Source organism: Oenanthe melanoleuca, chromosome 6, assembly GCF_029582105.1.
Source record: "Oenanthe melanoleuca isolate GR-GAL-2019-014 chromosome 6, OMel1.0, whole genome shotgun sequence".
NCBI classification, from domain to species: domain Eukaryota; kingdom Metazoa; phylum Chordata; class Aves; order Passeriformes; family Muscicapidae; genus Oenanthe; species Oenanthe melanoleuca.
Window position 1 is genome coordinate 16,813,765 of NC_079340.1, and position 14,193 is coordinate 16,827,957.

Genomic DNA, 14,193 nt, shown 5'->3' on the forward strand with positions numbered 1-14,193 from the left:
TGCTTTTAACAGCTGTTAAAGTAACCTCGTACACGTTTTACCCCTCGCTCTTTGTGTCCCCCGGCAGCCGCGTCCTCGCCCCTCAGGGGCGGAGCTCGGGGGCTCCTCCCTGCGCCGGGCGCGGGGCGGGCCCGGGGCTGAGGCGGCTCCGCGCTGTGGGAGCGGCTCCGTGGCCATGGCGGCCGCGGCGGAGGGGCCGCCCGAGGCCGGCGCGCAGCCCGCCAAGCGTAAGGGGCCGGAGGGCGGGGGCACGGGCCGGGGCCGCGGCGCGGGGCTGGGCTCGGGGGCCGCGGCGCGGGCAGGAGCTGCCGGCGAGCCCGCGGCCTGGCGTGTGCCGGCCGGGCCGGGCCGGGCCGTGCTCCTGCTGCCGCTGCTGGCCCGGGGCCCGGCCGGGTCCTGCCCGCGCCGCCGCTGGGGTGGGAGCGAGCCGCGGACCTCGGGCAGCCTTCGTGTGAGAGCCGGCAAACGCTGCGACGGGGGAAAGAGCGGCCTGTCGGGTCGGGAAGAGCTGCCCGACTGCTCCGGGGAGGGGCAGAACCAGGGCACGCTGTGGTAGAAACGGGTTTGGGGAAGAAAAGCGGCCATTGCCGCTCTCCGCAGGTGGGGATCTGTTGTAGCCCATATGTTGTAGCTGCCCACTGAGGCAGCTGTGCTTCTGTTCCGAGTCAGTGACAAGAAATAAACAGCAGCACCGTGCACAGCCACTCAGAAGTTCTCCCCAAATTGCTTTGCTAGCTAAGCACAAGAAGGGGCTAATACTTGTCAGTGCTGTCAGGCCGGGGCCCTGTCTCTTAGCAATGCTTCCTAAAGTATTATTTGGAAATAATGCTGATGCTACTTCAAAGAAGCTACTGTGGTTTGTTACCTCTTAGTGTAATGAAGGCAACTTACATGGAAAGTAGCGGTAGGCAACTTGAAGGGGGGAAAAAAGTGGGACCATTTAATCTTTCTGTTGTTTCTGGATTTGCTATAGTTTGTCTTAACTCTATAATGTCTTTACCCTGAGTAGAGGATCCTGCTGTTGAAACAGCAGAGGAAGCTAAGGAGCCAGCAGAGGCAGACATCAATGAACTCTGCAAAGACATGTTCAGCAAAATGGCCACTTACTTGACAGGTGAACTGACAGGTAAGGCATTGCAATACTGACCTACTAGTTCTTCTTTCTTTTCACTTTGTTTCAAAGAAATCTGTTGTGTAGCTTGTCTAAACCGTGGCTATTTAGGTCACATCTGGTAAGATTGGCAGTCCAAATCTGGCACATTGCTAGGCTGCTAACAGCACTGAGATTACTTATATTATTTTCATAAAGTCCCAAAATAGCACAAATATTTTTCTGAACAATTCAGTGTGATATCAGCAGCTTAAAATAATTCTTTTTTTGTCTTGAAGAAGTTAGTACATGGAAAACTAATCTACCAAAAGCAATCTGGGTTAAGACAGAGTAGGAGGAATGCACTACAGAGAGCAGAGTTATTTTTTTCCTGAGAGCAAGGATCATACATGTTTTCCAACATTTATGCTTTAGAATAAACTGCTGTTCAAAATTAACTGGAGTAAAGTAAACTGCTCACCAAGTTAATGCATTGCATATGTTCTAAGTTTGAAAGCACTCCACAGCACTACTGATTTGCACAGACTTGAAGGATGTATGATACAGATTATCAGTCTGGATTTGTTCTATCAGTTTTGTAAACATAAGTGTCTATTTGACAGAATTAAGAGTAGAAATATGAGGACTTAGTAAATTTTTCTCAAAAAAAAGTTTAGAAGTGAATTCATCAGGGCAGTTGATTTTTGGAATTCACAAAATGTCATCTTTTTATAGAGTGTATACTAATAACCTGTATTGCCATCTAAACTATTGTGCTTTGTTTGGCTATTGGTTTGAAATCTCTTGTCCTCTTGAAGAAGAGTCTGCACACAATTCAAACCACATCACCTTTAATTAAAATAATCTTTATTTTTTAAGCCACCAGTGAAGACTACAAACTCTTGGAAAACATGAATAAGCTGACTAGCTTGAAGTACTTAGAAATGAAAGATATTGCTATAAACATCAGTAGAAATCTGAAGGATTTAAACCAAAAATGTAAGTACACCAAATAAGGTAGGGATGTAATTAATGGTGCACTTGTTTGGGAAATAAAGCATCCTAGGGTCAGAAGGTTCACAGTGCATTAGTGCTGAAGGAAAGAAAACTGACTGATGTAGATGTGCTGCTATGCAATGCTAGCCTTGTATATTTCTTAACAGCTTTAGATTCTGTAGACTACTGTAAGAGAAAATACATCTGAATTTGTGTCCTGGTATACCCCAGATTCTAGATCTGATAGGAATAACACTTCTTTTAATTCATGTTCTCTTGTTACTTGTGTTAGAGACTACGAAGTACTTTTAAACATTTAGTATTTTCCTGGAACATGGTTGTCAGAGTCACCACTTAATTTTGGGACAGGAGAGGGGACTTTTGAACTCTCCTATCTGAATAATGTAATAAGAAATTCATGTGTTTCAAGTGTGAACTGTTTTTTGGAAATGTATTACTGAGAACTGATGATAACATTTTTATGCTTTTTTAAGATGCTGATCTTCAGCCATATCTGGAACAGATAAACCTAATTGAGGAACAGGTTGCAGCTCTGGAGCAAGCAGCTTATAAATTGGATGCATATTCCAAAAAACTTGGTAACTATCGTCCTCCACTGTTATGAACTAGCAGCATAGTGCCTTGCAAGGGGATTTAAAAAGAAAGAAAGAAGGTAAACTCTGTTTTGTTTAACAAGCTGCAGAGTTGCCTATGCTGCTTTTGAGCACAAACATTGTGTCTGAAGTGATAAGCATTGAGAAAATATTTGTGTGATGAGTTATATTATGGTGGACTAGGTGTTGTTAAACTATTGCTTATTAGTGAGGCTTGATTTATTTTTTTATGATTTACATTTTAAAGACTGATGTTTAACCTTGCAAATTGAGAGATTCATAATGTTCCACCAGGCACCCAATGTAAGCCTCTTGGCTTAAATTAATATTATTGTTTGACTTACACTTGACTTAGGTTCTTAAAAAAATTACTGTAATGCATTAGAAAAAAAGGCTCCTGAGTGGTACAGTAAATTAGCTTACAGGATTCAAAGCTTTTATCTACCCAGTACTAAAATACTATTTTTCTTTCTGCAGAAGCCAAGTACAAAAAACTGGAGAAACGATGAAAGTGCAACAGTCTATAAGCTGGAGTTGGGCAGTGAATCAGACCGATCTCTGGTTTTGCACAACAGCAATTCTGTATGTTGACAAGGATTTGGTTACAGCTATCATGGAGATTGGGAACTTTTTCCAGCTGTTGAATACAGTAGGCTGTATTCAGGCTTAAGGCTGAATAATATTTTCCTCTTCTCAAGGGGTACTGTTCCCTCAGTTCTGCAGTGAAATGTAGAAGCTTGTCCTTAAATCATGTCGATATTGGCTCTATGTGTGTTAGTCCTATTTTCCACATGGAATACTCACTCTAGGGAAAGTCTTCCATAATCTCTAAAGACATTCTCCCTTAGTAGCAGTGGGACCTAAACTTCAATTTTTCCTTCATTGAGCTCTGTTTTGGGAAGATACCTGGAACTTTGGACTTAATGGATGGGATATTGAAAGCACTTCATTTTGGTATCCCCTTTTATCTGTTTGAAATAGAGAGACTAATAACAAATTTACAATAAACTTGCTGCATTTATTTCTCTGGAACCTCAGATTCTGTTGGAAAGATTGCACAGGCTGTTGTATTTTTTCAAAGGGGTCTGTTAATGAAGACAAACTTGTTCAAGCTACTAGGGATGAGAGAAGAGAACGTGTTTTAAGCTCTGCATCAAGTAGTCCTGCAATTACGTTCTTCGACTGTCTGGACCTCTGGTAAAGTTTCAAGACATATTAGTTAACTTAGCAGACCCTTTCTCTACTTTACCAGGGAATTTTGATCCTACTAGTTTTTGTAATGCCATGCCTAGTTCAAAAATCTGCTTCTCTACTAGGTTAACAATGTTCCAAATTGCCAATTTGGCAGAGCCCTTTGTACTGAGCAGGTATTCCTCCTGCTCCAGGGATACTTTTTCTGTTCCTATTCACCTTAACTAATTCAAGCTGGCTTTTGAATGAGTTGCAGTTGAAGACTGTACAAATACTCATATGCAGGAAAGAATGGTTCAAACTTCAAGTGTTTAAAAGAATGTCTAATCAGGTGCTAGTGTGATAAAGATCATGATGCTGTCAGGCTGTGTAGAGCCACTAATTAGGCAGGATGGATACTTCTCCCTTGTGCTTTTTAAAAAGAGTGAAGTAGATGACTTTTGAGAGCCTTTACCATCACTTTGAAAATCCCGGGTTTGAAATAGAAGTAGCATTTCTGTGCTCACTGTGTTACCTGGCAGGACTACAGGGGGACACAGTAAGGTGCTGTGTCAGCAGGGAAAACACAGATCCACAGGAAAGGCACAGTAGGGACCATGTCCTGTTCCTGTTGAAACAGTTGTTTTTCTGTGAATACAAAATACAGTGCCATTTTAAAACTCCAAGGATGGAAACCTCCAGGGACTCTGAAGATAGAAATCCTTCTAGCCATTCACTGTCACCAAGTGCTTATTGTTTTCAGGTAAGAAAGGTAAGAAATAGTGAGTTCCTTCACAAACTCTTGAGTAGTCCACCTCCAGGAAGCAAAACTGAGAGAAGAGGCTTGTCCCACAACTGACTTTCTGAGAGGAAGTTTTAGAGAGAGACTTCCTGGCTGGCTGGAGAACTGTGACAGTGTCAGTCTGGTTAGGCTGACAGCTATGTTTCCAGTTGTGTCTCTGAGTAACTGTTGCCCTCCTTGCCTGAGGGACCTCTGTGTCACTGGTAGAATCCAAATCGTGTCAAGGATGGCAGGTCCTTGGAGAGTAGCACCACAGAAGAGACATAGGTGTGTGTGAACAGCATTGTATTGGGGAAATATATAGTCAGTCCAGAAGCAAAACCACGACTTGGTTACTGCTCAGATGTTTCACCTGGAGAATTCCAGAGGAGGTACAGGAGATTGAATCTCACAGTTCTCCTTTGCAGCATTTTCTGGTGGAAAACAGAGTAAGAAAAGAATAGGTTCTTAAAGGGAGGAACAGGAGGAAAACAGGAAAGATAGGGCTGGTAAATTGAGAGTCCAGGGGGAAAAGTGTGTCATCAAAATAATCTGCAAACCACTTTGGAGCTGAGGTAGGACTCAATGGCTTTGACTTCAACTGCAGACCAGAGGATGAACATCATCCTAGTAAATACAACTCTTTAGACGAAGCAGAAGAGTTCAGTTCCAGAGAACTTTTTTTCCAGCATCTTAAGACAGTTCTGCACAGCTGTTCTAACAGGTTATTCTGAAGTCATTCAAGTTTCAGAGCAGCACTTTGTGGAGATATCCACAGTCTTCAGAATCAGGGCACATGGCTTTAGCCCTCCTCTAATCCCAAAGCCCACTTCATACCATGGTGGAGTGTCCAGGTGCTAAAGCTGTTTTGCTGATTTGCATTGGCTGCCTTCTTGACTTTTCAGCATGGAGGAAGATAACGAGCAAGAAAGCTGCTCCCTCATTTGCTTTTGCTATTTTAGTCATGGCACAGCTAGAGGAAGTACAGTGCTTTCTTCTTTTTATCTGGTAGGAGGACTTATATCTTTTTGCCTTTGCAATGCCATGCTAGTAACATGTAGTATATCTAGCTTATTAATCTTTGAAAGGAAGCAAGTTCTATCTGTTTCACATAAACAGTTAATGGCATTGTGGTAATTTTACAGTTCTGTCTTTTCCCACATAGTACAGATTCAGCTCTCTGTCTTCACTGTAATCAATATATATTATACATTGATGGGAATGTGCTTAAGACAGGAAATGCCAGCCATTGATCTGTATATATATGCTTGGCAAGTCATATAAACTCTATTTACATTTTTTTTCCAGATTGTAACATTGCTGTAGTGATCTTTATGTACTTCATAAAATATTGGGGAGATGCAAGCTGGCATTTATCCAGGAAAAGGCACTGGGGGCCGGCGGGGAAATCTTGGTATTACTTAATTTTTCCTTTTTTCACCCCAATGAATAGCTCTGTAACCACAGTTGGGGTTCTCCTAGATCCCATGGGGTCAGTGCAGCTTTATCCCATATTGGCAATGGACATTTATAGGTCATTAGCCAGCTCATTCTTCAAGCCATACTACAGTTCTTGTAAGTGAGTGAAATGAAGCAGTCAGATGTGTACAGCACTTGTAAGAGATTTTGGATTATAGGCTTTGTGGACACTGTTTTTTCACTAAAGGTGTTCTGGGATATCAGAAAAACAACAATTCAGCATACTACTTTTTTATTTTGCAGTATAAATTGCAATTTCACAAACCCTCATTGTAATCACACAGAGGATGACCCATCTGCCCAGTCATTGATAAACTCTATCCCTACCACAGTAGACAGTAACTATTGAGGCAAGAATACAATAGATGATCATTATAAAAAAAAAACAAAAACAAAACCCTCAGTGTTTTATGTTTGTTTTACAGATATATTAAAAACAAACTGAAAGTACAAAGATAGGTACTTCAAGCAGAGTTCGTAAAAAGCACAAGCATCTGTTCTTGCTGGAAGCCCTCAGATGATAGGGACAGCAGCAGCAGGGCTCTCAGAGAACTAGTGAAGCCAGCCTGGCATGTCAGGAGCCAGACAGGAACCTGAGCTGGGTGAGGTAGATTCAGAGAAGAATCTGTAATTTTGCACAGGGAGCTGTGTCCTTTTCTGTGTTCTTGCCTACTCTGTTAAGAGCTGTCTGTGGTGATTATAAAAGCACCAAACTATTTTATTTTCTAAGCATTCTTCTCTCCATAAAGTATCAAATGGTCTGAGTGTTTCATTCCCAACAGATTGGGGAATGACTGATGTTCAACCACAGCACTCATGAGTTAGGGAGCTGGAAGCTCTCTTCACTTGGCTAACGTGGAACAAAAGACACCTCATAGTGTCGGGGCAAATGTGCCAGACTGGTGATTATTGGGGTAATGTCAATGTCTTTGTGATCTATAGTAGCCTTCAAAGTAAAGTTCTGCAGGATGGATGTTAAAAATATGAATAGCTCCATCCGGGCCAGACCTTCTCCTGCGCAGATGCGTTTTCCTAAGAAAAAAAAAAAAAAGAGGTGACGGTGGAGTATTTTGCTGATAACTGATTTTAACCACAATTCCATGAAAGTTCAGATATCTCAGAATGCACAGGCAGCACTGCAGTATTTGGGGAAGCATGAATTAAACTAGGAACTAAAGGTGTAGAGCAATGAGAGCCCCTCAGTGTATGAAGGCAGTTTGAAGGCTCTGGTTGCTCATATTCTTCTGCTGTTTCATGGTTTGAGAAACAAGTTGTGTGGCTGAGTCTCACTTCATACACATCTTGTAGAAGGCATTGGAGGAGGTTTTGTGTCTGCTAAAAAAGGAGGTCAGCTAGAACTCTAGAGCAGGCGTTAGAGCTGCCCAGAAGTGACTCTAGCAAATGTCACCTGACGCCACTGTAGAGACAGTTGATGGAACCATGAAATCTTCAGAGAGATTTCAGGAGAGGATGGTCTAGGATCTGAAATAGCAAGAGGCCTTACCTGCAGAAAATGGCATGAAGTAGTCACTCTTTTTAAAGGTACCATTTGCATTCAAGAAATGTCCTGGGTCAAATTTTTCTGGATTTGGAAATTCCTTGCTATCATGTAGGACAGAACTCAGCATAGGGAATATCAGAGTGTCCTGAATTAACAAAAAAGAAAGGTACAAAGGAGATACATTAAAGCAAGAAGGCACTAAGAAGTTCCCAGACCTAAACAGAAAGGTAGTCAAGGTTTAACCAGTATTAAATGAACATTTAGTGCATGAAAATATATGCCATTGGTATGGCAAAGATTTTTTTTTAGTGAATTTTAATAGTGAGTCTGTTTAGCGTACTTAATATTGCTTCCAAATAAATTACACTTTACATTGATATGAAAAAAAATAGAAATATCTCCCTATTCATACAGAGGATGAAAGAGTATTTTATTATTTTTTTTCTAATACAAGGGGTTGGACTCAATAACTTCCAGAATCCCCTTAACAAAATTGAATTCAGTATCACATTTCAATGCTTTTGAAAATAAATAAAATATAAAGAACAACACTCATCATTATTCTCGAGACTATGACCTTTCTCAGACAGTGGAACAGACCTTGGGGATAAAATAGTCTCTGAACTTGGTGTCTCTGATTACAGAATGTGGGACATTAGTAGGAAGGAAATCAATGTATCTCTGGACTTCATGGATCACAGCATCTGTAAAGGGCATCTGGCTCCGATCCGACATGTGGGGGCTTCGGTCTCGGCCAATCACAGAATCAATCTCCTTTTGCATTTTCTCTGTTAAGAAATCAGTAAATGTTGAATGAACAAGTAGCCCATCTGTTTGCCTAAACCTCTTTCCATATTTAGAACTAGATTTGCTTTTAGCACACCAGGAAGATATGAATATTCTTACTGCTAACAACTGCATCCTGTGATGACAACTAAGACTTATACACATTTCCACACTGCAAAAACATATTTCCTGATCCCACAACCTATTAAAAAGTTTTAAACTATTTATTTCCATTACCTACTATCTCTGGGTATTTATGGAGAATCAGAATTGCAAATCTCAGTGTGATGCTTGTGGTCCCTGTTCCTGCAAGGAACAAGTCGAGAGTTGTCATGCTCAAGGTCTCAACGGTGAATTTTGAGTCATGATTCCCTTTCTCCTGCAGGAAGATTTAGCAGAAGGTTTATGAATGACAAAGTGAAGAAGTATGCTTAAAAAGAAAAATCCTGTACCCATAATGTAGGTTTATGAACACATCCAATATTCTTTCAAAAATATGACACTCTCCAGAACAGCATTTATGGTAAGTTTACTGAATAATATTGTGAACCTTTTATAATATGGAAGGAGCATTGAATTATATTAACCAGATTGCTCTTCAGCTTTTATCATTTGGCTCATGCTGTTAATTCTGTTTAAAAATCCTTGATAAGAAAATTGACAGGATAAAATGAAGTCAATGTGTCAAGAAGAGCAAGTTTCCCTCTGTATTTGCAAAAACCTAATGCCCCATTACAAGTAAAAAGAAGTGATTCAAGCAGTGATTTCTGTATAATCCAGTAAATCTCTACTCTTACAGTACCTGTTCCATTTTATTAAGAAAAGAATCAATAAAATCTCGAGGACACGTGGGATCCAGGGTTTTTTGATGTTCCATTACAATATCTGTTGTAAATTTATCAACTTTTTCAAAATTTTTTATCAGTTTTTGATGAGGTCCAGGTAAATAATCCATGACAGTTGGGAAGAAATTATATAGCTGTAAAAATAAAGGGATGAAAAAACATGTTCTGATTAATGTGGATAAAATAAAATGTTCCCCTAATTGTAACTATGAAAATTGGGGAATTAAACTGTTTTGGAACAGTAGGTCTTTCTTACTCAGGATTTTTTGGCCATTTACTTTATGGTTTCACTACATTCAAGGATTTGAGCAACTTTTGCAAGGACAGCCTTTGGACATACAATGGCTATTCCATAAGATAAGGAAAAAACAGCAGGAATTTGTCTGACTGCCTTTTTAATTTCCAAAATTTTTCTTTCAAATTTAGGAAAACCCACTGCAAATAAAAATTAATAACAGGAATAAATACTCCTTAATAAAATTTTATAATAAGTAACAAATGTATTAAATAAAACCACACAAACCTGTGTTTGTATAGTGCCTTGGAGGTCGTTGTTTTCCTCTATCCAGTCAATTAAAGCTAGAAATTTCTTGTCCTCATAGTCAAACCGGTCCCCAAAGACGATGGAGCAGATGATGTTGGAAACAGCATGGATTAGGAAACTGCCAGGGTTGAAGGGTCGCTCTGCAACAACCACAAAAAAATACTTGCTTTCAGTATTTCATGGATCATCCGCTTCTCTGACACCACATGGTAGTTTCACATTCTCTGGAGATCCAGAATTTTGCACTTCTTTGAAAGGATGGTGAAGGGCTTATCCATTTTATTCTTCTCTTCTTGAAGTGAACTGGTCTGAGTGCCTTAGTTCCTCTTTAGATAGCACATGCCTGTCTGTCTTATAGACTGTTTATTAGAAACAGCCTAAACATTACCACAAAATCCCAATGAAACCATGGGGACTTTGCCTTAACCATGCTTTAAGTTACTGCACTCTCCTTATTAACTTCACTAGCATGACCTCAGTTATATAACCCTCTCCTTGGGGTTCAAATGCCTGTGATCAAAGTCCAATTTTGATAGCACAGCTGCATAACTCCTAGAAGAGAATTATGGTGTAAGCAAAAAGCAAGATTAGACCCAAGAAACAAAGGAAAGTTATAATTACAGACACTGATAAGGTGCATCTCAAGGTTTCAAGATGAGAAACAATAACATGAAAAGGTATAAAGTCCTGAAAGAAAACCACAGAGTGAGAAGATGTCAACTTGGTAGCAAACTATTCCAAGGAGAAATAGCCCAAAAGACCAAGGAGCCATAGACCAATTGTCTGCCTGACTGGTGACTTTGTGGCTGCTGAAGACTCAGCAGATGTTTCAGAGGGGGTGAGTATATTAATGTTGACTGTAGAAGACACTAGTCATAGCTATTTCTTAATTGCATTAAGGGTAAATAATGGATTTATACTTTTTGCTTGTATACATCTTGCTTGTAAAACCTCTTAATACACAGTAAAAGATGCTGTAATTAGATGAGCCAGAGTCAGAGGCTTGCATAAGGGCATAAGAAATATAGTATTACTGTGATAGTCAGAAGATAGAAGCAATACAAGTGAGAGTGTTTTCTCTGATTTATAAAATGAATGTTTATCTGAGACGCCAGACTGATTTTTGTAGTGGCTCATGGAAAACAGTGATGCTTAATCATTCTTTTAGATCCATCTGCTTTTGACCCCCATGCAGAATAGGCACCCACTGAGGGCTGGCAATGAAAGGGAAGTCTGGGGTCCAGACTGGTACTGTGCCACCTTCAGGGGACACACTTAGAAGTAGCATTGACTTATATACTACCAGAAAACACATCTACAGTTTGAAACCAAGTGGGTCACCTTATGCCCTGCCCTCAGAAGCAGCTTATATCCCTTGTTCCCATTGGGCAGCCCACCAATACTGGAATGTATTGTCTACTGTTCAGATGGACTGGATCCAACCCCAAATATCTGCAAATGAGTACTCTGGTCACCTACTTCTCCCAGATCTGTTCACATAGAGCTGCAGGAGACAAGGTGAAGAAGAGTGTACTCAGTTACCTGACAGCATCCAGCACTGTCTCATGGCTGAATTCCATCAAACCCTTGGCTCTGTGGCAAAGCCATTCCTTTTGCCTGTCTCGTTCCTCAAGCAGAATAGATTAAAAGGTGCTTTCCAAACCTTTCCTACTTTTATCCTCCATACTGTCACAGTGCCTTTGATTGATCCACTGTCAGGAGTGATAGCTTTGCCTACAGAAGCAGGGAGCAGAAACAGCAGCCATACACATCTTGGGTCATAGATTTTGTGAAGCAACTCTACACCCCTCACTGTCTCATTGCAGATATGCAGAGTGTCTCAGCAGGCACAAAGGCCTTATCATACCATGTGTGTTCTTGATCCTCTCCACCAGAAAACGAGCTTCCTCCTGGATCCGCTCCTCAATGCCCTTTTTCCCCATCCCAAAATCCCGCAGGGTGGTGAGTGCAAATCGTCTCAACTGCCTCCAGGTCTCCCCATTGCTGGTCACAATGCCTGACACAAGGAGGAAAAATAGTTATTTTTTCCTTTTAATGGGAATTACACTTCTCTGTGGAGTTACACTGCAATTGCTATCTGCCCAAAACCATAACTTCTCTGCAATTCTGAAGGTGAAAATTTTGATCCAGCTGTCACAGCACTTAAATAAAACTGACTTTATTCCAGTATAAGAAAAACTGTTAGGAAGTAAGTAAGAAGTAATGGTGAATTGGTCTTGGGCACAAGGCCTTTACACTGACAGAGCCACTCAAATGTTCTGCTGTGCACCTTCGTGGAGCATACCATTATTGACAATACCATTGGTACTGCACTATATATATAATACCATGGACTATGTAATGTAAATGCCAAACCAGGGACATGGTGAATAATCTCAGGGGCTAGCCTGGACTGTGGCTCTTACTGGGTCAGCCTATATTATCTTATCTTTGTTGTGCTGTGGACTTTCCTTTTGCTGGTTCCTTAGCTGTGTGTATATTCAGAGTATTTTCAGAAATGGGAGAATGAATGTAAGACCTTAGAGGCACATTTAATGTACAAAATTTTAGGAAGAGCTTGAAGCACACTGGAAATAAAAAGGAACTCAGTGAAGCCATCCTAGGACCTTAAACAGTTCTCTAGGGGACCAGTTTACTCAAGAGTCCAAGTAATTTGTCTGCATAAAAGTAGTAAACGAAATCTACCATTCCCCCCTGCACTGCCCTCTCAGCTGTGTTTCTGAAGCTCTGAAAGCATCTGTTTTGCATGCTGGCATTACCAAGGACATACCTGTGCCTCGGAAGAGTTTTTTAATCAGTGGTAGAGTGCCTCTTCCACTGAAGTCATCTCCTTGATCAACCAGAGCTTCTTTTACAACATCATAGCCATACAGCACCACGACCTTTTGTGGGCCCAAATGTACCGTGAAGACAGGACCATACTTCTCACTGAGCTGTAGGAAAGGTGAGCACAGAGCAACATGACAACATGAATGATAATCATGTCATGATTGCAGCAAAGAAGTCTGAGAGGTGATGTGTCATTGTCCCAGCACTGTTGAGACATGACACTGATTAACAGCAGTACAGAGATCTTTCAGTTATGAGTTACGGACAAAGAAGAGGGAATCCTACAAGAAATAGGGAACATGAATGGAAATGGCCAGTATCCAGTCCAAATCTGAGAAAAGAAGGGCTGGCAAAACATTGCGGAATGCCTTTGTGCAGGGCATAGTATATAACAATTTACATGAGCTCTAAAATCAGTTATATACACAATGTGGAAACAAAGGGTTTTCGACCACAAACAGTGAAAATGTCTCTCAAAGGGGTATTTTTGCCAGATAGGTGACATCAGCTGGGGGAGGGAATGGACAGCACAATGCACCTCCAAATGTTTTTACTTCAATTTCTGCACTTGCTACTCCCACTCCCAGGAGATCCTACATATCTGCTAGAGAGCAGAGACAGCAAAATGGAGCTGAGTCCTCCCCCCAGAAAGGGCCAGCACAGTGAGGAATTGAGCACAGGACGATTACACTGCAACAGTGTAATCCACTGCAAATTGTAGTACTGTGGTACAAATTGTGAGGCCAGCACAGAACTCATTTCACTATGGTCATTGCAAATATATGGGCTGACTTATAATATATAGACACACACATACATATACACACACACACCTATAATGTATAGACTTAGAAATACAATAGATTATTGGGATATATAGACTTAATAAGCATGTAAGACAGCATAGGAAAGAATAAGACAGTCCTTTACCTCTTTCATGCTTTCAGGCAAATTCCATGGGTTTATCTGGAGCAGGTTTCCAACAATGGGGAATGCAGTGGGGCCAGGAGGCTCCTTCCCTTTTTGAGATCTTCTTCTCCATGTGGCAAAGAGAAGGCATGAGATGCATACCAGCAAGAAAATTGTGGTCCCTCCCAGGACCTCCATGGTGGGCTGAGGAAGGGAAGTCAATGTCAGAAAAGCCTGATGCTGGACCTGTAAATCCATGCTTATTTATATGCTGTGGTGCCAAAGCACATGGTTGAAATCAGCCAATAGTGCCTTACCATTCCTGTTGAGATACGAGTTTACTTATTAATCTGTTCATGATAAGAATGAATGTTACTAAAGCTGACTTTGTGAGTTATGAAATAGTCCTAAAGCAATGGCAATTAAGACCAGCAAAGCCCTGCTAGGGAAACAAACAAGCAAGGGATAACATGTGTAGAGAGCAGAAGTAAAAAAACAGATAACAACGGTAGCTTATGAAGAGGAATGGAAATATTAGTGGAATAAGAAAATAAATTGGTTTCATTACCTTAGGAAATCTCTATGTAATAAGAAAGAGACATGACAGTACTCTTAAAGTAATCCTGAA

General features: G+C 40.9%; 2 protein-coding genes across 3 annotated transcripts; one reads left to right on the top strand and one right to left on the bottom strand.

Moving 5' to 3' along the window:
* Positions 1–101: 101 nt before the first annotated feature.
* Positions 102–6,527, top strand: BLOC1S2 (biogenesis of lysosomal organelles complex 1 subunit 2). Of its 2 annotated transcripts, none has more exons than XM_056495671.1 (5): positions 102–227; positions 1,010–1,126; positions 1,970–2,089; positions 2,581–2,694; positions 3,186–6,527. In XM_056495671.1, the coding sequence occupies exons 1-5, from the start codon at positions 176–178 to the stop codon at positions 3,368–3,370; spliced, it is 588 nt and encodes a 195-aa protein (XP_056351646.1). In that variant the 5' UTR covers positions 102–175; the 3' UTR covers positions 3,371–6,527. The 2 variants fall into 2 exon arrangements, with proteins under 2 accessions (XP_056351646.1, XP_056351647.1); XM_056495672.1 differs by having other exon boundaries at positions 105–227; positions 2,581–2,685; positions 3,178–6,527.
* Positions 6,346–13,809, bottom strand: LOC130255240 (cytochrome P450 2H1-like). Its single transcript, XM_056495670.1, has 9 exons — positions 13,587–13,809; positions 12,598–12,760; positions 11,674–11,823; positions 9,786–9,946; positions 9,220–9,396; positions 8,655–8,796; positions 8,232–8,419; positions 7,635–7,776; positions 6,346–7,162 (listed from the first exon to the last, which is right to left on the bottom strand). Exons 1-9 carry the CDS (start codon positions 13,761–13,763, stop codon positions 6,981–6,983), a joined length of 1,482 nt encoding a protein of 493 aa, XP_056351645.1. The 5' UTR covers positions 13,764–13,809; the 3' UTR covers positions 6,346–6,980.
* Positions 13,810–14,193: the final 384 nt, after the last annotated feature.

Coding starts and splice junctions, on each gene's coding strand:
- BLOC1S2 (XM_056495671.1), top strand. CDS start 176: ATGGCGGCCGCGGCGGAGGGGCCGCCCGAGGCCGGCGCGCAGCCCGCC. Junction 1,127..1,969: donor CTTGACAGGTGAACTGACAG/GTAAGGCATTGC, acceptor TTATTTTTTAAG/CCACCAGTGAAGACTACAAA. Junction 2,090..2,580: donor GAAGGATTTAAACCAAAAAT/GTAAGTACACCA, acceptor TGCTTTTTTAAG/ATGCTGATCTTCAGCCATAT.
- LOC130255240 (XM_056495670.1), bottom strand. CDS start 13,763: ATGGAGGTCCTGGGAGGGACCACAATTTTCTTGCTGGTATGCATCTCA. Junction 11,824..12,597: donor AAAACTCTTCCGAGGCACAG/GTATGTCCTTGG, acceptor TCCTTGTGTCAG/GCATTGTGACCAGCAATGGG. Junction 9,947..11,673: donor GAGGATCAAGAACACACATG/GTATGATAAGGC, acceptor TGGTTGTTGCAG/AGCGACCCTTCAACCCTGGC.